At 40.3% G+C, this 22752-nt stretch overlaps 1 protein-coding gene across 18 annotated transcripts in view; it reads left to right on the top strand.

Annotated features, from left to right (window-relative positions):
- ALPK1 (alpha kinase 1) overlaps nucleotides 1–22752 on the top strand; it is a 129045-nt gene that overhangs the window by 55712 nt on the left and 50581 nt on the right. For 11 of the 18 annotated variants that reach the window (XM_006046976.3, XM_025290297.2, XM_025290295.2 and 8 more), the window contains 2 exons: nucleotides 12831–13062; nucleotides 17475–17629. In XM_006046976.3, coding sequence (XP_006047038.1) covers nucleotides 12942–13062; nucleotides 17475–17629 — 276 coding nt within the window. In that variant the 5' untranslated portion in view covers nucleotides 12831–12941. Of the gene's footprint in view, nucleotides 1–12830; nucleotides 13063–17474; nucleotides 17630–21072; nucleotides 21121–22752 lie in introns of those variants that run through there. The other 7 variants (XM_025290294.3, XM_006046977.3, XM_006046972.3 and 4 more) reach the window with 3 other exon arrangements.

The following is a 22752-nucleotide window of genomic DNA, read 5'->3' as shown; positions in this document are numbered from 1 at the left end:
GGAACTGAAATTTAAACCTAAGAACCCTGACTGCAAAACCAAGTGCTTCACTTGGCGGCCTCTCGATGACTTAGACAGTGAAACTGCAGTTCTTCATATCAGTACCTTTGTTTTTCTCTTCCAACAGTTTCAGAGTCCCCTCATTCCTTTTCTCTAATACAGACTGCTTCTTTGTGGGCCATCTCTAACTTCAAAATCCACATGGTTCTTTGAAAAATAACTCTTGGCTGTGGGAATTATATATACAGATTTGAAAATATTTTGCTGCAAAATTTATCTTAATCTTCACATTTGCTGGCCTCATCAAAAGTACATAATGCTTCATAGCCCTGGCAATTTATATCATAGTACGCTTTTGTTCTTTGGAAGGAATGATGCTAAAGCTGAAACTCTAGTACTTTGGCCACCTCATGCTAAGAGTTGACTCATCGGAAAAGACTCTGATGCTGGGAGGGATTGGGAGCAGGAGGAGAAGGGGACGACAGAGGATGAGATGGCTGGATGGCATCACCGACTCGTTGGACGTGAGTTTGAGTGAACTCCAGGAGTTGGTGATGGACAGGGAGGCCTGGCGTGCTGCGATTCATGGGGTCGCAAAGAGTCAGACACGACTGAGTGACTGAACTGAACTGAACTGACGCTACATGCGGGGCTTCCCAGGTGGTGCTAGTAGTAAGGAGCCTACATGTCAACGCAGAAGACAGACATGGACTCGATTCCTGGTTTGGAAAGATTCCCTGGCAAAGGGAATGGCAACCCACTCCAGTAATCTTGCCTGGAGAATCCCATGGAAAGAGGAGCCTGGTGAGCTACCGTCCATAGGGTCATAAAAAGCTGGACATGACTGAAGCAACTTAGCACGCATGCAAGTATGCATGCTTCATGCCATTTCCATATACATACCATAGCATCACCTGGACTGTCTCCCCCTTCCATCCCTGGAGACTTCCAGTAACTTTGCCATTCTGACTCTGTAGGAGTAAACGGAGCACTTCAGATGCCTCATCCACCACAGCACAGACTACTCCATTTCTTCTTATAATGAAATTTCTCTTTTAAAAGAGAATTGTTTCTCTTCTAGCAAATTACACTTGCTGTGTTAATCTCCAGAACTCTGATACTATTTAAAAGGTTAGCAAAGTGTGTTTTGAGGACAAGTCAGAACCCCTGAATTCTTATCCTGATCTTTGCTTGTTACTCGACCTCTTTCTGCCTTTTCACTCCTCTTCATGGCTCAAATTCTTTACCTAGAGTTTGAGTAGACAATATCTGCTTCCCAAAAGATATGCCTCAGATTGAAGGCCTTTCAAATTTGTAAGAATAATTTTTCCTACTCTGTGACTGGCTCCCAGTATCATGCAGTTCTGGATTTGAGACATAACAGAGTCCATATATGGGACTGCTCTTCTTCTATTTGGGGTACAGAAATACAAAGAAAACTCTCCTAGAAGGATCATTTGGAAGTCATAAGCACAGGAGCCTGGAGCAGGACCAGATGGCAGGCCTGACTCACCTTGACCTGAGAAGTTGCTTTTCTTGCCATGGGGGCCAGGCTAATAGGTCTTCAGATGTCACCGTAGCTGATGAAGTGGGTAACTGTAGCCGGGGAGTAACAGCGGCAGACCCTGAAACAATGGCTTTTTCTTTTTCCTCTTCTTTCTTCCTGACGCCAGCAGGTAACCTGTTTGTGACCCGGAACACTCTCATTGCACTTTTCTGGGCAGTCAAGTTTGATAAACACATGCAGGGAACTGGAGAGGGTGGTGCGCAAGAGCAGGAGAGAAAGAGGGAAGAGGCAGCACCGGGCTCCAATCTCCCGTTTTAACAAGGTGTGGCCCTGAGGTTGGAAACCTTGGTACAAAAGAGCCATAGCAAAGACCTTCATTTTCACTTATAGAATTTTCTGAAGTCTATTTCACTATTTTTTAGAAATCACAACACATTCCTTTATCAATGGAATGAAAGATAAATCTCTGTGCAATCTAGTGTTTGTTAAACTAACGGTTCAAGTTGCCTGTCTCATAAATTCTTTCAGTAGTCTGTGCATACTCATGGCTTCCCAACACAAGAGGAGGATCTCTTCCTTGAAGTCGAGCTTCATTCCCCAACTACATTTCTTTCCTTCTCTTCTCTCTTCAACTATTCCAAATCCTACCCTGGAGAACTGTGTAAGTGCGCCTCCCTGCTCTGAAATCTTGAGCCTTTTACTCTCTTTTGATGAAATCCCTGGCTCCAGTCCTAAGGGTTTGCTACCTATGCAATACACCTAGACTTGAATTTCCATCTTATTGTTTTTAGTTTTTTCATTAAATGTCAATAGGTATCAAAAACTTGTCAAGTAGGTGTAATATACACAGAACACAGTGAATATCCATAGATCAAACAACCAAGTTAAGTAAAAGAACCTATCACTTCCTTTGAAATCTCCCATGTCCATATACCTGCCTCCCAACTTCTTCAGTCTTCCCTCAGTAAATCCAGCATTCTAAATTTTTAGTTTATCGTTCCCTTACTTTTATTTGTAATTTTACCTTATGTATTTGTATCCTATGTATGTTGTTTAGCTGTGAATGTTTATAAATTTTATGCATGTATTCATCTGTGGCCCCCTTTTTTATTTCCAAGATTCATCCATATTGTTGTATGTAACTGTAATCATTCATTTGCTTATTCTATTCCAGTGTATAATTACACTTTAGTTTTCTAATTCATTCTCCTATTGATGGGTATTCAAATTGCCTCCTGTTGTTTGCTATTACAAACTGTGTCACAGTGAACATTTTTATACGTATTTCCTCAACCCAGGTCCAAGAGCTTCCCTAAACCAGAGTATATGCCTAAGAGTGGACACTGAGCCACAGTGTGTGAGCATCTTTGATTTTACTGGATAATACCAAGCAGTGGTGGATGGGAATAGAACAGTGACTGTTCTTGACAACTATTATCCAACTTACATTTTTTTTTCCAATTAAGAAGTTGTGAATGTTTTTTCATTGTGGTTTGAGTTTATATTTCTTAATTACTGATGAGCAAACTCTGGGAGATAATTAAAGACAGGTAAGCCTGATGTGCTGCAGCCCATTGAGTCATTAAGAGTTGAATATGGCTGAGTGACTGAACAACAACAATTCCTGATGAGGATGGATACTTTTCATAAGTTCATTGACCATCATGTTTCCTTGTGTGAAACATCTGTTCAATGTTTTGCTCATTCTTTTTCTTCTATGATCCTTCTCTCACTGGTTTACAGGAATTCTTTACATATTCTGGATAGAAATCTTTTGTCAGTTACATATGTTATAAATACTCTCTCCCAGTTTGTGACTTGTCCTTTCATTTCCTTTTTGATGTCTTTTTATTGATCAGAAAAGTGTCTTTCCAGTTAATTAAATATATCAATCTTTTCCTTTATAATTTGCTATTTTTGTGTTTAAGAAATTCTTTCCTAACCATAAGTCATAAAGATAATCTTTTAGGTATTTTTTTAAGTTGAATGGTTTTGTTTTTCACATTTTGGTCTTATAATCTGACTTGTATTGATTTTAAAAAAACAGTGAGCTCAAAGTTATATCTTGAGCTCTGTAATAATTCAAGTTTTCATATGTATTGGACTCCTGATTTTATTTAGAAGATCAATTTTGTCTCTCTTATTGCCAATAATTTTTGTATTTAAGGTAATTTTTTATTATTGACATTGTCTCTACTAATGCTTTTTGCCTTAAAGTCTGTTTTATCTATTAGTACATCAGCTTTTAGTATTTTTCTAGTATATCTTTTTCCATCTTATTACTTTTACATTTTCTATATTCTTATGCTTTCCTAAATCCATGTAGCTATTTTTAATCTAGTCTATCATTATCATTTTACTATAGTATTTAATTCCTTTATCTTTATCAGAAGCATTGATATGTTTATGTTCTACTTTGAATTCCACTTGGAAATAGACGGGGAAACAGGGGAAACAGTGGAAACAGTGGCTGACTTTATTTTCTTGGGCTGCAAAATCACTGCAGATGGTGAAATTAAAAGACGCTTACTCCTTGGAAAGAAAGTTATGACCAACCTAGATAGCATATTCAAAAGCAGAGACTTTACTTTGCCAACAAAGGTCCTAGTCAAGGCTATGGTTTTTCCAGTGGTCATGTATGGATGTGAGAGTTGGACTGTGAAGAAAGCTGAGTGCCAAAGAATCGAAGCTTTTGAACTGTGGTGTTGGAGAAGACTCTTGAGAGTCCTTTGGACTGCAAGGAGATCCAACCAGTCCATTCTGAAGGAGATCAGTCCTGGGTGTTCTTTGGAAGGAATGATGCTAAAGCTGAAACTGCAGTACTTTGGCCACCTCATACAAAGAATTGACTCATTGGAAAAGACTCTGATGCTGGGAGGGATTGGGGGCAGGAGGAGAAGGGGACTACAGAGGATGAGATGGCTGGATGGCATCACCGACTTGATGGACATGAGTTTGGGTGAACTCCAGGAGTTGGTGATGGACATGGAGGCCTGGCGTGCTGAGATTCATGGGGTCGCAAAGAGTCGGACATGACTAAGCAACTGAACTGAACCGAACTGATGTAGTATTTATCATTCCATAATAATGACTTCTTTGAGTTGAGTCATTTAGAAGTATATTTCTTAATTTTCCTTTTTCTTGCCTTCTTTTAGATCGTTTTTGTTTTTCTTTTTTTTTCCTTCTACTAGTTTCAAAGTTATATGTTTTATTTTAATTTTTTAGGGATTATCTTAGACCTTTTATCAGAGTCTAATATTAATGTCTCCAATCCTTCTGACCAACTCAAGAATCTTAGAAAACTTAAATGTCAATCACTGTCCTTCTAATATATATGCTTGTTGTTTGTGTTTGTATATATATTTTTTCTATTTTTCACCCTACAAGACAGACATTGTTGTAGCTTTTTGCAATCACTGTTTGTTTATACTTAGTCAATAACATACCACTTTTACGGTTATTATTTCTCCTTGAATCTCTGGCTCTTTACCTGTAATTAGTTTCCTTCTACCTAAAGTACTAACTATAGATGTGTGCTTGGAACTATTGATGTTTATTGTTATTTTGCAGGGTTTCCCCCTTCTAGCATATATTAAAGCTATCTTTTCACTGTCTCCTAGTTTCCGTTGTTGCTTTTAGGTAGCTATCTATAAATTTATTGTTATTTCTTTGAAGGTAATCTGCCTTTTCTCTCTGGCCATTTTAAGGATTTTCTCTATATCTTTTTTGCTACCTAGTTTCACTGTGATATTTCTAGGCATGAATTTTTATTTGAGTATTATGGGAATTCTGATTATTGTCTTTCTCCTGGCCTAAAAGTTGTTAGTCATTATCTCTCCAAAGTTGTTCTGTTTCTTTCCATCTAGGACTCTGAGTATATGTTAGAGCTCTTCCTCGGTCCTCTGTGTTTCTTCATCTCTCTTGCATTTTCCATCCCTTTGTCTTTTTTCTGTTGCCTTCTAGGTGGCATGTTCTGATGTATCATTCAGTTCAAAAGTTCTGTCTTCAGCCAGAGCTAAATTTGATCAGATATATCCAATTCCTTACATTTAAAATTTTTAATTATTATTAAAATTAAATAATAGAAATTGTATGATTTTTAATATGCCTTTTTATAGTTTCTCAATCTAGTCATACACTCAACATATTCTTTCAGTTCTTTAAACATGCATATTTTGTAATATCTATCTGAAATTCCCTCATCTATAGTCTTTTGTGGGTCTAATTTTACTGTTGTTTCTGCTTTTATTCATTGTTTCTTTTTACCTTATATATTTTGACAGCTTTGATCTGGAGCTCATATTTCTTGGTATTTTATAGGTGAGCATCTTTGAGACTTGGGTTGAAATCAGATTTCTTTAGAGATGATTATGTTTCAGTCAACCAGTTGGCCAAGAAAACCACCAACCTGGGCTTATTTGTAAATAATTTACTTAAAAAGAATTATCAGCTAGAGGTTTTTTTGGATCAGTGGCTTCAGATTTGCAAGAGAAAAACGTTTTGCTCTCTTCCTTGAAGCTGCCTATCTTACCATAGACTGTTTTCCTGAAAGGTGGGGGAAGCAGATGAGACAACATTTTTAGCTCACCCCTATGCTAAAAGTTGGAGAAGGCAATGGCACCCCACTCCAGTACTCTTGCCTGGAAAATCCCATGGACGGAGGAGCCTGGTAGGCTGCAGTCCATGGGGTTGCTAAGAGTCGGACACGACTGAGCGACTTCACTTTCACTTTTTTTTTTTTTCCAAGATTTTGCTTTTTTTTTTTTTTAAACTTTACATAATTGTATTAGTTTTGCCAAATATCAAAATGAATCCGCCACAGGTATACATGTGTTCCCCATCCTGAACCTTCCTCCCTCCTCCCTCCCCATTCCATCCCTCTGGGTCGTCCCAGTGCACCAGCCCCAAGCATCCAGTATCGTGCATCGAACCTGGACTGGCAACTCGTTTCATACATGATATTTTACATGTTTCAATGCCATTCTCCCAAATCTTCCCACCCTCTCCCTCTCTCACAGAGTCCATAAGACTGTTCTATACATCAGTGTCTCTTTTGCTGTCTCGTACACAGGGTTATTGTTACCATCTTTCTAAATTCCATATATATGCGTTAGTATACTGTATTGGTGTTTTTCTTTCTGGCTTACTTCACTCTGTATAATAGGCTCCAGTTTCATCCACCTCATTAGAACTGATTCAAATGTATTCTTTTTAATGGCTGAGTAATACTCCATTATGAAGGAAATGGCAACCCACTCCAGTGTTCTTGCCTGGAGAATCCCAGGGACGGGGGAGCCTGGTGGGCTGTCATCTCTGGGGTCGCACATAGTCGGACATGACTGAAGCGACTTAGCAGCATGCTAAAAGTGCAACCTTTTAGGATCTCAGTTTTATGCAAGGGGGGATGGGGGTGGTGATCTCTTCTACTTCCCTCCTGGGTAGGCCTTTGGTTTTATTTCCTATCCTCGCACATTCTAAAATAGTGAAAACCAGTTTCAGCTCACAATGTTTGGCAGATATACTCAAGGCAAAGGTTAGCTTCTGTGTTAACTTTCTGGGTTCCAGTTTTCACTTGTTTTGTCTTCTGTGCAGTCTTTCCTCTCTTGCTATTTCTCTGATACACTTTAGGGATTTTAACATGCTTCTCCAGTGTTATTAGTTGTTTTCAGCAGGAATGTTGGTCAGAGCATAGTCTTCCATACTGCTAGAAGTATAAGTCTACCCTTTAGCTGTTTGGTGGCTTAGAAGTTGGCTTCTCTTCCCTTTTTATGCAGTTTTTAAATGCTAACAAATGTCTGTCATGCAAACATATCCAGCCAAGCTGCACAGTTGTGTTACACTCCAATCAGATTTTTTTCTCTTTTTATTTACCCATTTCCACCACCAATTGCTTACCTTGTGGCTCAGCTGGTAAAGAATCCACCTGCAATGCAGAGACCTGGGTTAAATCCTGGGTTAGGAAGATCCTCTGGAGAAGGGAAAGGCTACCCACTCCAGTATTCTGGCCTGGAGAATTCCATGGACTCTATAGTCCATGGGGTCGCAAAGAGTTGGACACAACTGAGCGACTTTCACTTCACTTCACCACCAATCAGTACAAGATGTATTATGGTCAGAGGGGACTTGTGGTGTGGCTCAAAAGAGGGTGAAAGTGTGGGAAAGACTGGATTGTCATTGCTAGGGCCTGATAGGAGAAACTTATTCTTTTTGTTTTATGTTGGATACCAGAATGTATTTTCTCCTAAAAACAATATGATAAATAATTTTGAATGTAGATGAAAAAGATTTTTAGTATAATTATTCATGTGCATATGAATTAAATGAGTTCTGTAAGCTTGCTTATAAATTTAACCAACCATTAATTGAATTCCAAAGATAATTTAAATTGAGCATTTAGAATACAGTCATGTGTGATATGCTTTGTATAGTTAATTTTTATATATGTATGTGTTATTCCTCTAATTAATTGTAAATTCCCTAATGGTAGAGACCATCTTTTTTACTTCTTTATGCTTCCCCACATCTTGAAGCCCAAGATTCTCAGTAGTTGGCTGGTCAATTATTACCGAGGTGGTAGCCAGTAGACCATGGAGTTCTTTCATTTTGCCTAATTTATCCCCTAGTAGAGGCACTGATCATACAGTGGAAAAAACTCAAGCATAAATACCAAAAGAAATGGGGCTTTGAATAATTCCCTCATTTTCTTCTTTCTAATGATGGCCAACTTGCCAGTTATTCTGTAACTTAGCCACTCAGCTAAATTCTTAATCATGGATAGAACTAAAGTATCAGTATGCCAAAATCAAATGCAGAAAGTATGAACGAACACATAGCCATTTGGCTATATGTATGGATGTGTGTCTTAAACTCTATGATTCTAACTTTGTTACTCTAGAGTCATCTGTTTGCATGTTTCATTGCTTTTTCTGTCCTCTTTCTATTAGATTTTTTAAGGAAAAAAATATAGGGGACATTAAAATAGAAAAAATAATACATAGATTATAAAAAATTGGGGAAAATCCATTTTCCAATTTAGAAATAATGTATAGCTCATAGAGTGTTGCCGTTCAAGGGGGAAAACATTGATATGTGTTAAAATTGAAAATGATTTTTCAATTTTACATGAAGCTGACCAAAATTTTCAGTGGGACTGTTGCCTGAAGGAAAATCTCCTGGGCTCCAGCCTCTGTTATGTCTAACAATGAACCATACAAATCTGGACAGATGGTTGGATTCCAAAGTGTTTCTCATATTACAGTATTTTCTTCCTATTGTCTCTCCTGAATTCTACAGGGAAAGGGGGAAATGCTGTAACTTTCAAAAAAGTATGAAGCATATCTTCAGTACAGTTTGGAAATTCATAAGTAACAAACATTCATTGTCTTGGAAATCTCTCCTTCCTTTTTAGACATGCTTTCTTGATTAAAATCTGGTTGCTTATGTTGGACAATATGATTTATCTTTCTTACTATATTGCTAGAAGTAGATGTATTTATGTCTTTTCTTGTCTGTATTTGCTGTCTCAAAGTATGTTAACATCATCTATTCAGTTTTGAGCTATGGTGAGGCAGACATTTGGGACTAATCCTTAAGAGCATTCCTAGCCATCCAACACCAAAGCTGCACCTACTCCATAAACAGTTCTCAAATCTGTCCAATTTTCTGTATTTCTGATATCATCACTCTAGTCCAGAGTCCTGGTATCTCTCACCTGGGTTATTGCAATAAGTACTTAACTGATCTACCTGCCATTTCCTCCCTGCCCTCAATACACAAACTATGTTCAAAACAGGATGATCATTCCCAAGTGTAAAGCTGGTTGTGTTCCTATTGCTACTAATAGTTTTCTATGACTCTTAGGGTAAGCACGAAATTCCTTACCTAGTACACAAGGCCTTTCACAGTCCCTGCTTACCCTTCCAGCATCACTTCATATCAACTTTCTCCTTTTATGTATAGTTCAGCCAACCTGACCTTCTTTCATTCCCTCTATACTTCCTTCTACATTAGTTAGGGCTGTTCCCTACCATTTTAACTTCATTAAGCCCTGTTCCTCTTTCAGAGCTTGATTCAGGCATCACATCCTCCAAGAAACCCCCAGTAACCCACCCTGTCCTTACCCAAATGATTAGGTCAAGTCCTGCTGTTTGCCCTCACAAAACCATGTATCTTATCTCTCTTTCACAGCACTTAGACAAAGGGAAGAGATTTATGATCTTGTGCATCAGGAATTAGGGTTTCAAGTGAGGAAACAAAAGCAAAGAAGAATATTCAGCAATAATCTAGCCTCTAAGATTCAAGCCAACACTTCTAAACCACAGAGGAAAGTATGCATAAAAATATTATATTTCAGGGTTTTGAAAAGAGCCAAGAATTTTTCAGTAAATAAACATCAGATGTTGTTTAGCAATAGACAACCTTTGCTGCTGAGTATGGAATTTAAGACTTGGAAAGATTTTAACAACTGTTCCTAATCAATCAGCTCAAAATATAGATGAGAAAAATGAATCTCAAAAGTGAATCTCAGAGGTCTCAGGCACAGATAGTTAATGGTAGAGAACAAAGTGGAATTAGTCATTGAGCATTATTACATACATATGTTTTCCTATTTCTAGGTCCTCTTTTCTTTGCTACATACTCTTTCAGCTTAAAATATTAACAGAAACAAAGCAAATAAAATTTATAGTGGAAGACGACTGTCTGCCTTAAGAGGATGATAAAGCACCAATAAAACATTACTATAAGCCTTTAGACAAAGGCGTGATGTGCTAGTAAAATTTTATATAGTGCAGTTTTATTTCTTTGCACACAAGCTCTTGTATTTTCTTATTACACCTCTCTTTGGGCTTCCCTGGTGGCTCAGATGGTAAAGAATCTGCCTGCAATGTTAGAGACCTGGGTTTGATCCATGGGTCTGGAAGATCCCCTGAAGGAGGGAATGGTTACCCACTCCAGTATTCTTTCCTGGAGAATCCCATGGACAGAGGAGCCTGGCAGACCACAGTCCACGGAGCCCCAAATAGTCAGACACGACTGGGCGACTAATGCATCTATATGAAGTCCTTAAAAAAGGGAGAAAGAGAATCCCTTTCTTGATTTAACTTAGGACTTAAAGAAAATTGTGTACTACTCACCCATAACTCATTCTGAGCAATGTTTGTTCTTAACCATCTCATCCAGCAACTGCATTTCTCAGTCTCCACATAGCTTCCCGTGACAGTCACCATCTCCTTTTTTCAGGGAATGGTGGGAATGGGATATCACTGCTATATGGCCTCTTGCTCACTCTAGTCTGCTAATTAACTCTGACCAGTCTTTATTGTTTAGTTCTTTTCATAGAAAAGCAAGTTAATGGTCAACTTGTACCACAGAAACACTGACTTACAAACACTTGAGCTAAAAGGGACACTGAAAACTGGTTAGTCCAACAACCCAATCCAAGCAGGAATACTTTCTGAAACATCTTAAACAGAAAAGAAGTTAGATTTATATTTACATTTAAATGCTTCAAGTAACTAATTTCATGACCTCACTTGCGTGAATGCTCTTTCAAGTAACAAGAACATTGCATGAAAAACCTCTGCTTGTGTTCTTCAACAAATACACGGTTGTCTTCACCAAACAAGTCTGTCACATTCTAAAATTTCGCTTTGGCAGTTCCATCTGTGTGAAGTATGTGTGCGTATCTCTTTTAAAACCTAAAGCATAACAATTCAGGTTAGAATGAGAATTACAAAATTTAGATTTCAGGCTTATCCTTCATTTTCTATTCCTTTTAAGTCATAAAATAGAAAAAAGATAGAAAAATGCTTTCTTGCAATTTCGAATTCAAAACCCGCTTCTTAAAGTGAGGGTAGTAGAGCACATTTTCCCCAAGAACAACACAATGACTCACCGCTTAGTATTTTTAACGATTACTAAAGCAGTAAATTATTGTGTTGCATGGATCTGCTAGGTGACAGAGGGAGTCGAGTCATCCACACATCCGTTGTACTTTCTTCCTTTTCAGATTCTCTTGCATTGGTAATAAGATTCTAAGTGCCATACAAGAGTGCCTAAGCAAAACGGCATCGCCACTGTCTATTCTGGCGAATTCAGAAAGATAATAACTTCTGTTGTTTTGTTTATAATGTACATTTTTTTAAAAAAGGAAAGCAAAAAGATTTGTCAACTACTACGTATAAAATAGATAAACATCAAGGATCTACTGTATGGCACAGGGAATATATAGATGAAATTGAATCACTTTGCTATATACCAGAAACGAGCACGACATTGTAAATCAACTCTGCATGCATGCAGACTCAGTCACTTCAGTTGTGTCTGGCTCTTTGTGACCCTATGGACTATATATAGCCTGCCAGGCTTCTCTGTCCATGGGATTCTCCAGGCAAGAATACTGGAGTGGGTTGCCATGCCGTCTTCCAGGGGATCTTCCTGACCCAGGGATCGAACCCATGTCTCCTGCATTGCAGGTGGATTCTTTACTGCTTAGTCACTGGGGACACCCGAATCAACTATACTTCAACTTAAAAATGATCTGTTAATCAGGAGACTTTTGGGTATTTATTTGTCAGGCATTTTTTTATACTGTCAGTGAGTTATTTTGTTCTTGAAATTACCTTGACTGCAATAGCTCATTACAACATACTCATATTTACATAAGAAGTCTCTCAACTGTATGTGTGTTAAATAGGATGTAAGTAGATCTTATCCATATGATGGATCTAGGAAATTGGATTTTCTGGGATTTCATTTCTCCATTTTATTTGGCAATGTGCCTGGCAGTGAAGAGCTTTAAATTTGGCATCTGTCATTGCCTATTTTGGTCCAAATTATATGATGCTAAATATCACAAAGGATGCTGCACAGGGGAAATCAGCAGCGGGTTATGAGAGTGGTAAACTTCATATTACCACGTGCTTGTGTCTGAATATTAGAACTGTTAGCCAGACGCTTCCTGTAGACTTTCAGAGAAGCAGAAAGTGGTGTGCCACTGGGATCCAGAGGCACTGATGTGAAGTATGCAGAAGATACATAAATCATAGGGTATATTCATTTCATTTGACTCCATGTGATTCCACTGACTACACTGTGGGTGACTGAGGTCTGCCCCGGGACCCTCTGCCTTCTGCTCTCTGATGCCTTCGAGGTGCTGCCCATCTAGACCAGGCCTGCAGTAATTTCACACCCTCCCCTAATAAAGTCCTCAGGGGCTGTCATGTATTTTCATGTGTTTGCTCTATTATCCCTCCCTGCTTGAGTCTTACAGATAATTGATGATGCTTCAGTTAATCATCTTTCCCCTTCTTTTGTTCACCAGGTACCTAAGGCTCGAAGGGGCTCTTTTATTGAGAATCGATGTCTTCTCCTAGGTAATTGATCACCATAGACCCAGGGACACTCGACTCATCATCAAGAGAGGGTAATCGTCATGAATAATCAAAAGGCTGTAGCTACGCTGCTGCAAGAGTGCAAGCAAGTGCTGGACCAGCTCCTGTTGGAGGCGTCGGATGTGTCAGAGGAGGACAAGAGGGAGGACCAGAGATGCAGAGGTGAGGTCCAATGGGAGGCGCTGGGGGCAGCGGGGAGCAGCGGGTTCGCTCTCCTTTACCCTGTCTGAATGACACGGTCTCATCTCTGCCCTATTTTTCTTCTCTTGGCAGATGACCACCGAGAGATGAGTGGATTTCTAGGGCATGAATGGGACATGGGCTGCGGGTGGACGGGCAGGGGAGGAAGCCCACTTTGTTGCAGTGAATTGCTGTCAGTTTGAATTTTAAGCTTCAGTAAACATGAGGGCTACAAGAAACAGTTTAGTTCAAGAACAAAGGGTCCAAGTGGGCTGGTGCACGTAAATTTCAATTATTAAAAAATTGAAGCAACTTCTGAATGGTGGTGCATACTTTTGTTTCAAACTAGGTTTTTGTGCCTCATCAGTTTGCATAGACATCTACAGTTTCCACAAATATGTCATCTCATCAGTCCCATCTCTCTTTTTTGACCATCAATACATTTCTCATGTTGTATTTACATACCATTTATAAATAAATTTACTCAAACTGATAAATACTTATTACATCATTACCAGGATTTGAGAATTTGGCCTTTCTGCTCATTCATGGTTTGTACCATACATAGTTTTAGATGAGTCATTGTTTGGGAAATTTCAATCACAAAATCTAGAGAGTTAAAGCAGTTCTAATTTCTTCTCTAGCTAGTTTTAAAGAGGCAACCTTCTTTCTTTAGATTTCTTCCTAGCATTCAGATAAATTTCCTTCATTTCTATCAGGGTATCTGTCTAATGTGCTTTAAATATTTTTCTTTGTATTTTTAGTTGACTGCTATTTGTTACAGAAACAAGATTCCCATATAAAATGCACACTCCCCATCTCTTCTGTTTCTGTTAATTATGTAATGGGAAAAGTTTCTGGGAGAGCCTTTTTTCCACATCCTTGTATAGAAGTGCATATGTTTTTACAGGGGAACTTTAAGGTGCCTTTAGAAGTCTAGTTTTTCCTAACCTGTCTGTCATCCGTGCTCTTTTCAAGATAAAATGCCCTGTGTCCAGTTGTTTCCTAACCTTAGTGTTTTCTTTCTTTACTAGCCAGAAACATCAGTGTCCAATTTTGCTCACCCCAGTGCTGGTCCTCGTTCTCCCCGGGGGCAGTGTGTTGTGTTCTGTTATTTCTCCTGAACATTTTCTCTTCTCCTTTTACTACATCATGTCCTTTGTCCCTTCAGCTTAAATTCCTTTAAGTTTTGTGTTCTTCGTAGTGAAGACTCTGAACCCCTAATCGGGGAGCGTTTTCTTTTTCTTTCTCTTCTCTAGTGCCACAGAATAGGAGAAATAATCAGTTTAGTTCCAGATAAGGCAAATCATGACTGCAAAATCACTCGATTAGCCATGGCCCTCCAGGTAAGCTGCTTGGGGAAGTAAGGGATCAGAGAGGCAAAGGAGGCTCCTGCTCGGTCAGGGGCTGACTGCTGGGGTTGGCTGAATCTGATCAACCAATGCGGGAGGAATCCTATGCTGAGCCATTGACAAGCTCGGCATTTGCCCATCGCCGCTGCATGTTGCACGGTCCACCCAAGCGCCTTCGGTGCATCTGCACGCGGTCTGAGCACAGAACCTGTCCCTCGGCAGCTGGTTCCTGAGCAGCTCTAGCTCACAGTCGGGCTGCCACTGCCACTGATGTCTCCTGCGTGGGCTCGCAGAGAAAGGCATTAGCACAGGGTCACTTAAGGCGATGGGGTAACAGGCGGACTCGAAAGTTAACACTGTGGGTTTCATTCTTTTCCCTCCTCCTCTCAACCCCATCGTTTTCCCTCAGAAGTTGTCCCAGTCAGCATGGGTGGCTAGCCTTAGAGGCTCTAACCCCCCGAGACAGAGAAGGAACTGAAATCCAAACACATAGATATTTTAAAAACATATTTCAGGGGCATCTTTTATTTCAGTGTGCCCCACTGGACAATCCATGTTCTGGCACGACCTGTAGGGAAAGAGTGATATGAGGAGGAAAAAAAATTATTTGTAACAAACAGATTTTCCTCATGACCATGAAGAAAAGTTAAAAGTACTTAAAGCTATTTAGTGCCAAAATATAGTGAAATTCCATGAATCCAAAAAATCACATTTCTTTTGTCATTTAACTACTCCTCTGACTTCTGAGCTTGACACTCATAGACAGTGTCCAAACAATTTATCAGAATTGAAATACTTTTGAGAGTGAAAAGGCTCTGTTAACAAGCATGCTATGACCACATGCTGCTGCTGCCGCTAAGTCGCTTCAGTCGTGTCTGACTCTGTGCAACCCCATAGACGGCAGCCCACCAGGCTTCTCTGTCCCTGGGATTTTCCAGGCAAGGATACTAGAGTGGGTTGCCATTTCCTTCTCCACTATGACTACACAGGACTGTCCTAAGCAAACAGAATTGGATAGTCATCCTATCCAGTTCGTGACTACTTAGAAATATCATTTAAGAAATTTTCTCTACATGTACATTGAAAACATTTTCAGAGATTGAAAGTACGTCAGCAGTGGTAAGAAGAGATTGTGAAATCAGGTTGGTCTCCAACCTCCTATTTTTGCTTTCATTAGAGGAGCGCCATTGCACAGAGGAGGCTCAATAGTTCTGGGTTACTGAATGGGCCGGGGGGGACAGTGGTTTCACTGTGATATTTGTAAGTCATGCGTAGTAGCCAGTCCAGATCAGTCATTCACTGATGTAGCCCATTAATTATCCCCTCAATGCAAGCAGTCCCTCTCCATCGGGAGGCTTCCTTACATTTGCCCAGTTGGTGGCAAGGACACCAAAAGGCATCATGAGCCAAGGCAGAGTTAGGTTTTCTCCCTTCTCTTCTTTTTTTTTTTTTTTTTTTAATTCTCTCTCACACCTCTTTTGCCTTATTTAGCATATCTCATGTAAACATAAGACTAACCTTTCTTTTAACCACCATGGTGGGATTTACAAACATGGTAAGACATGATGCCTGTCTTCAGGAGACTCCCAATCCACAGTCCAGCGAAAGGACAGATGTGGCTAGAGAGCATTGAGGCGGATGCTGAAAGGAGTGTGCCCCTGCGGGCTTGAGAATGCTCCTGAGGAACATCTCAACTCCACTGGGAGATCATGGCAGGGCTGATGAGAAGAGCTTGCTCATTAGGCAGCCGAGGCAGGACAATGCCTAATATGAAGGCAGGATATACAGAAGCATTAAAGAATTTTATGCAGAGCAATGTCCTGGTCCATCTTGTTTTCAGAAAAATGGGACTCAGCAATGTGGAAGATGAAATGGATAGGAGGAGATGGAAGACAATGAATCAGGCAAGAATTACTGATGATTAAAAGACAGAAATCGATTTTAGGATCCACAGAATGTGATAACCAATTAGACTCAGGGAGGAAGAGCAAAAAGTCTAGACTGACTTCTGGGTTTCAGACTTGGGTGGCTCAGTGAATGGTAGTAGCATTCATCAACAGAGAATAGAAAGGGAAATACAATATTTAGGAAAAAGGTAATGAATTCAGTGTTAGATATACTGAGTCTGAGGTGTCTGCAAGACAAGCACGTAAAGATGTATAGCTGGCAGTCGTGTATACAGGCCCATGATCCCTTATTCACAAACTTGGTGCTCACACGTGCTTCAGAATTCAGAATTTTTTCAAATGTTAGAAAAGGCAGTATGGTACATATACCATCTGTTATACTAACGCTGCAGTAGAAGCTGGGGCAGCACCACCAAACATTGAAATTTTCAGGGCAAAACGTTGACTAATCTCATCATAGCAAGATTACAAATAATCTTGAGTCAATTCAAGTCTGGTTTGGGGCCAAAGTTTTTTTTAAAAAATCTAGTTTCCAGAGCTTTCTAGGTTTCCCAAGTTTGGATAAGAGATTATTGACTTATATTTTTAATGAAATTTGATGTCTATTAAGAGATTAAATATATCGCCTAAAGTGATACAAGGCTATTTCATAATAAATTGATGTGGGTTTGTTTATATTCATTGTCTATATTCAGACATAGTCCACGGTGAAAGTCTGAGGCGAGGTGAGGTCTTACAGGAGTAAAAAAGAGATTGATTTGCTGCATTACCCAGCCACAAGCCCCAAATGCCATTCCATCTCAGGCCCTTTCTCATTTTACAGGAAAAATAATATTTCCTTCAGTCCTTTCTCTGATTCTTCATGCAGAGACAGTCACTGAAGTGCTTCACTTCCTGCTAAAACCTTTCTTAATGCCTGACTACCCCAATTTACCTGTAGGGCAAAGTAGACCAGAGCCACCCCCTGACAGATAGCTTTTTGCTATTATTCTTTGAGTCAGAACACCAGGTTAGGCCAGCCAGTGAGAAGTAGGAAAAAAAAAATTGTGCCACTGAGGTGCTTCATCATAACATAGGTAACTCAACAACCTTTTCTTCAACTGCAATTTCCTTACCTGAACTCTGACCTTTTCAGCCTCACTCCCCAGCGAGTTAAGAACCCTGATCCAGGAGGCAAAGGAAATGAAATGGCCCTTCGTGCCTGAAAAGTGGCAATACAAACAAGCTGTGGGCCCAGAGGACAAAACAAACCTGCAGGATGTGATTGGCGCCAGCTTGCAGCAGTTACTGGTAGGAAGACCCACACCACCTGCTCCTTGACACCCCCAAGTGAGGCATTTAGCCTCTAAATGGTCTAATAGATTAAATTTCTTTGAAGCATAAGACAGCCCCTACCCTTATGGTCAGCTCTGCCAAATTGACTAATGCTGGGGGGAAAGCTTTTCAAAGAGCTCCGTTTGCCCATAAGACCTTCTGTTGGAAAGGCAAATCATGTAAAAATGGAGAAGCGTGGTCAGTGGGCCAATGAGAACCTGTCATGCTGAAATATCTCCATGTTCTTGGTGGGCTGGAAGCAGTAGTTTTGATTCCACCATGCTTCATTAGCATTTTTATTTTGAAACGCTACTTTCTAAGAGTTGGGTAACTTAAAAAAATAAACTCACTGCTATTTCATCCATGTGACTTGGTGTCTAAGCTGTTGAAGCCTGGCATGTCCCTTCCTGAGTCCTGCCTGAAATCCTGTTCTCTCCCTTATCTCCTCATGATGCACACTGTTCGGGAAGTATCGTCAGAATCATTGGCATTATCATTCCTTAACTCACTTAATGGAAATGAATCCAATGGGTACCTCTACCCCAGAGAGAAGAGAGCCTCAAGAATAACACATGAACTCAGGTTGGAGCCCAGATTTCAGGTTTAGGTTCTGGGGATGATTCTATAAGTGCCAATTTGCTTTTTGATGGTGTTCCCCTTCCCCCACATTCTCTTAGATGATTATCAAAGAAGGGACTCTGTTAGCTTGTATTTTTTTTTTTTTTACATAAAATACAGACATTTGTATGGAGACCAAGCATTACAAGCAATGATAATCTCTTAAAATATGTATTTTATTGGTTTACATGGGAATGTGTTTGGGGCTCATCCCAAAATAAATGTATAAATAGACATTATCTTTGTCTATCAAAACAAAAATCCAGAAAAGATCCCCCTGATCTATGTACACATAACAGCATTGTTGGAGACTTCATAGAAACAGTAACCTCTTCATCAACATTTCCCACTCTCCGAAAAACAGACTGAAGTTAAACAGACTGAGGACCACAGGCAAAGGAAAGTGAATACTTCGAACAAATCTGGTGGTGAGCCAGGGTTTTTAAATAAGTGTGCTTGTTAATAGTGGAGAAGTAGAATGGAAAACAATTATAGTGTATATATCATTTTGGGTTTATAGAATGCTTGTATGTTCATCATCTTATTTAATTTTCAAAATAGCCCTCCAGTGATCATTACCATTATCATACCCATTTTGCAGATGACAAAGTTAAGGTACAGGGAGACTAACTTTCTCATGGGAGCAGATCAGTGAGTGGTGGAGCTGTGAGTCAGCTCCTTCCTCTGTCCTATTCCAATTCTCCCTCTAGAAGCCCCAAGGGATGAACTTGAGAGCCCAGGTGGAAGCCCTGAAACTCGTTTACTCTAATGCAAGCTGTAGGCTGTCCGGTAGAACTTTCTGCAATGATGGAAATGTTCTATATTTCTGTTGCCCAGTACGCTAGGCCCTGCCCTCATGTGACTCTTGAGCACCCGAAATGTGGCTAGAATGACTGAAGAACTGAGTTTTTAGTTTTATTTCATTTTTAAAATGAACTACATACACATTTCCGTGTGGCTAGGGCTACTATTTGGAGAAGGCAGTGGCACCCCACTCCAGTACTCTTGCCTGGAAAATCCCATGGATGGAGAAGCCTAATAGGCTGCAGTCCATGGGGTCGCTAAGAGTCGGACACGACTGAGCGACTTCACTTTCACTTTTCACTTTCATGCATTGGAGAAGGAAATGGCAACCCGCTCCAGTGTTCTTGCCTGGTGAATCCCAGGGACGGGGGAGCCTGGTGGGCTGCTGTCCATGGGGTCGCACAGAGTCAGACACGACTGAAGCGACTTAGCAGCAGCAGCAGCAGGGCTACTATTTTTTTTTTTTTTTTTATCGTTACCATCTTTCTTTTTTTTTTTTATTTTTTTAATTTTATTTTATTTTTAAACTTTACATAACTGTATTAGTTTTGCCAAATATCATTTAATTAGATGTGCTCAGTCTCTCAGTCGTGGCCAACTCTGTGTGACCCCACAGACTGTAGCCCACCAGGTTCCTCTGTCCATGGAATTCTCCAGGCAAGAATACTGCAGTGAGTTGCCATTTCCTTCTGCACTAATTAGATGGTGCAGCTCTAAAGCAGTGGGGCTTAAAGTTAGACTTCCAACCAACAGCACTTAGTATCACCCAAAAACTGGCTCAGATTCTTGGGCCGTATACTGCTAAGTCACTTCAGTCGTGTCCGACTCTGTGCGACCCCATAGACGGCAGCCCACCAGGCTTCTCTGTCCCTGGGATTTTCCAGGCAAGAACACTGGAGTGGGTTGCCATTTCCTTCTCCAATGCAGGAAAGTGAAAAGTGAAAGTGAAGTCACTCAGTCGTGTCCGACTCTTCACAACCCCACAGATTGCAGCCCACCAGGCTCCTCTGCCCATGGGATTTTCCAGGCAAAAGTACTGGAGTGGGGTGCCATTGCCTTCTCCAATACTAGTCTTACCAAATCAAAAACTCTGGGGGCGAGGGTCTAGCAATCAACATTGACAAGCCCTTCAGATGATTCTGATGCATGTTAGAGTTTGAGATTGACTGTTGAAAAGAGAACAGTATGGCAATTGATTGGGCAGCTCAAATAAGTCCATTAGGCTGCTTTAGCCCATAATGTGTTTAAACTGGGAGCTTTTTGAACTCTGAGCATCATTTTCCTTAGCTTACCCAGGAAGCTATAAATTAAAGACACAGAGCCTGAACAAAAATGCAAGAGGAGAAGGGCTTTGAAAGCCCTGTGTGCTTCAGCCAGTGGCATATAAGCACTATATATGGCTTCCAAGGAAGGTGAAGGCATGGGAGCTTCACAAAGGAAGAGAAACCCCTGCTTCGACCTTTGAGGCTTAGAAAGTTCCTAGGGATTTCCAGCATAGGCCGAGATGCAGCACATCTCTGTAACCAGGGTTTTACTCCCTTCATTCCATCCACGCTTACTAGATCACCCTAGGTGCATTCAAAGCTGGTAATGACATTGGCCGAAAAACTGGAAATGGCGTTTTAAGGTCTTGCTGCATTTGGGGTTAATATGAGTTGAGAGACAGACTGTTCATAATTGTTAGGCTGTTTCAGGAGTCCATTCATTACTCCTTCTACTTTCCCTCTATATATTGCACAGATATCACAATTGGGGGAGCATAAAGGCTCAGACGAAGAATTCATGCTTTTGAACTGTGGTGTTGGAGAAGACTCTTGAGAGTCCCTTGGACTGCAAAAAGATCCAACCAGTCCATTGTAAAGGAGATCAGTCCTGGGTATTCACTGGAAGGATTGATGTTGAAGCTGAAACGCCAATACTTTGGTTACCTCATGCGAAGAGTTGACTCATTGGAAAAGACTCTGATGCTGGGAGGGATTGGGGGCAGGAGGAGAAGGGGACGACAGAGGATGAGATGGCTGGATGGCATCACCGACTCGATGGACGTGAGTCTGGGTGAACTCCGGGAGTTGGTGATGGACAGGGAGGCCTGACGTGCTGCGATTCATGGGGTCACAAACAGTCGGACACAACTGGGCGACTGAACTGAACTGAACTGAAAGGCACAGAGAATTTACGAAGTTTATGCCCTGCTCACAAGGTCACTGAGGGGCAGCTCTAGGAATCAGCCCATTAGGCTGCTTTAGCTCATAATGTGTTTAACCTGGGAGCTTTTTGAATGCTGAGCATCATTTTCTTTAGCTTACCCAGCAAGCTATAAATTAAGCAACCACACCTCCCAAAGAGCCTTGAAATGCTTTCTTATTGTGTCAGACCCCAAGTGCACAATTGCTAAACCACTCTGTTTTGTAAATACAGAGAACTGTAGTGCTATCTTAGCTTGTCAAAAGTATCACAAGAAAATTCCATGATTTGTTTTTGTCCCGTTATCCACTGGTTTCAATATCACATTTTACCAAGGCTGGATGGCCACATTATTATAATAATCAATTAATTGTGAGATTTTATTCTTACATTAAAAAATAAAGGTTGCTGAGTTTTTTTTTCAGTTATCTGTTCTTATAGATTTTTTTTCATAAATCTAAATTTCCATGATACTTTTATACCTTGAAACGAATCCTTCTCATAAAAAATTTTCCTTCCATTTAAAAAATTAGCATTACATTTGGAGTGTAAACACTGTCTTTAATTCCATAGATAACAGAGCAAAGTTACATGAAACTGTGCTGAGTGCCTGAGTTGGTAAAACGAAGGGTCATTTCTAATGTTCCTCACTTAGTCTTAACTTAATTAGCAAAAATCATGTGTTTTGTGCTCTGCTTTCTGCTCTCCACAGCCTCCTCTGTTTCCTCCCTCGCCTACTTTCCCATCCCCCCATCTTTTCTCCTTTGGTGTGTGGCCACAGACAGAAATTTATGGCAGGGGCCAACCTCCTTTACACTCCACACAAAGCTTGCTGACTTGAGAGAGTCTGTCCTCTCTCTCCCAGAAAAAACACCTGCAGTACGCTCCCCGAGAAACCTGGAGAGATGGGAGATTAATGTGGCTCTGATAGCCGGGCAGTGTTTTTGGTATTATGCCCTCTCCCCAGGTAGATGGGTCTTTTCCGAGATGATACCAATTATTTATTGCTGAAACATCTGTTGATAACTGCAGCTGCCCTTGTGAGACAAAGCATATCACAGGGTCACAGGCTATAGGGACGTAAAATCTTACCTCATGCTAGTTTTCGACTATTCAGCAACACCCTCGAGTCCATGGGTTACCGTCCTCTGTAGTGTCTCATCGTGCCATAGAAAATACTTTGTAAACATTGCCCTGCCCTGCCCTATAAGCTTTGAAGTGTTATTTCATCTTCATCGGTAATTTATATTCCAGTGCCATTGTACGGTGGGAAAAAGAGGGGGAACCTTTTTTGTTTTCTATCTAATTGTATATCGCCTGACACTTTGACCTGTATTATTAGTATTAGTCAGAAAAAGGATTTTCTCCCTCTCTTATTTAAAAATAAAATTTCAAGGGAAAGTAAGCGCTCCTTCAGCTCCTTTCACTCAAAACAATGTTTACACTCTGAGAGGGAAAGATGAAAAGCACAAGCAATTTTTTTCAAGTGTCCG

The sequence above is a fragment of the Bubalus bubalis genome, chromosome 7 (genome assembly GCF_019923935.1).
Source record: "Bubalus bubalis isolate 160015118507 breed Murrah chromosome 7, NDDB_SH_1, whole genome shotgun sequence".
Lineage (NCBI taxonomy): Eukaryota > Metazoa > Chordata > Mammalia > Artiodactyla > Bovidae > Bubalus > Bubalus bubalis.
Note: the sequence above shows the minus strand (reverse complement) of the source record. Positions and strands in the feature narration are given on the sequence as shown.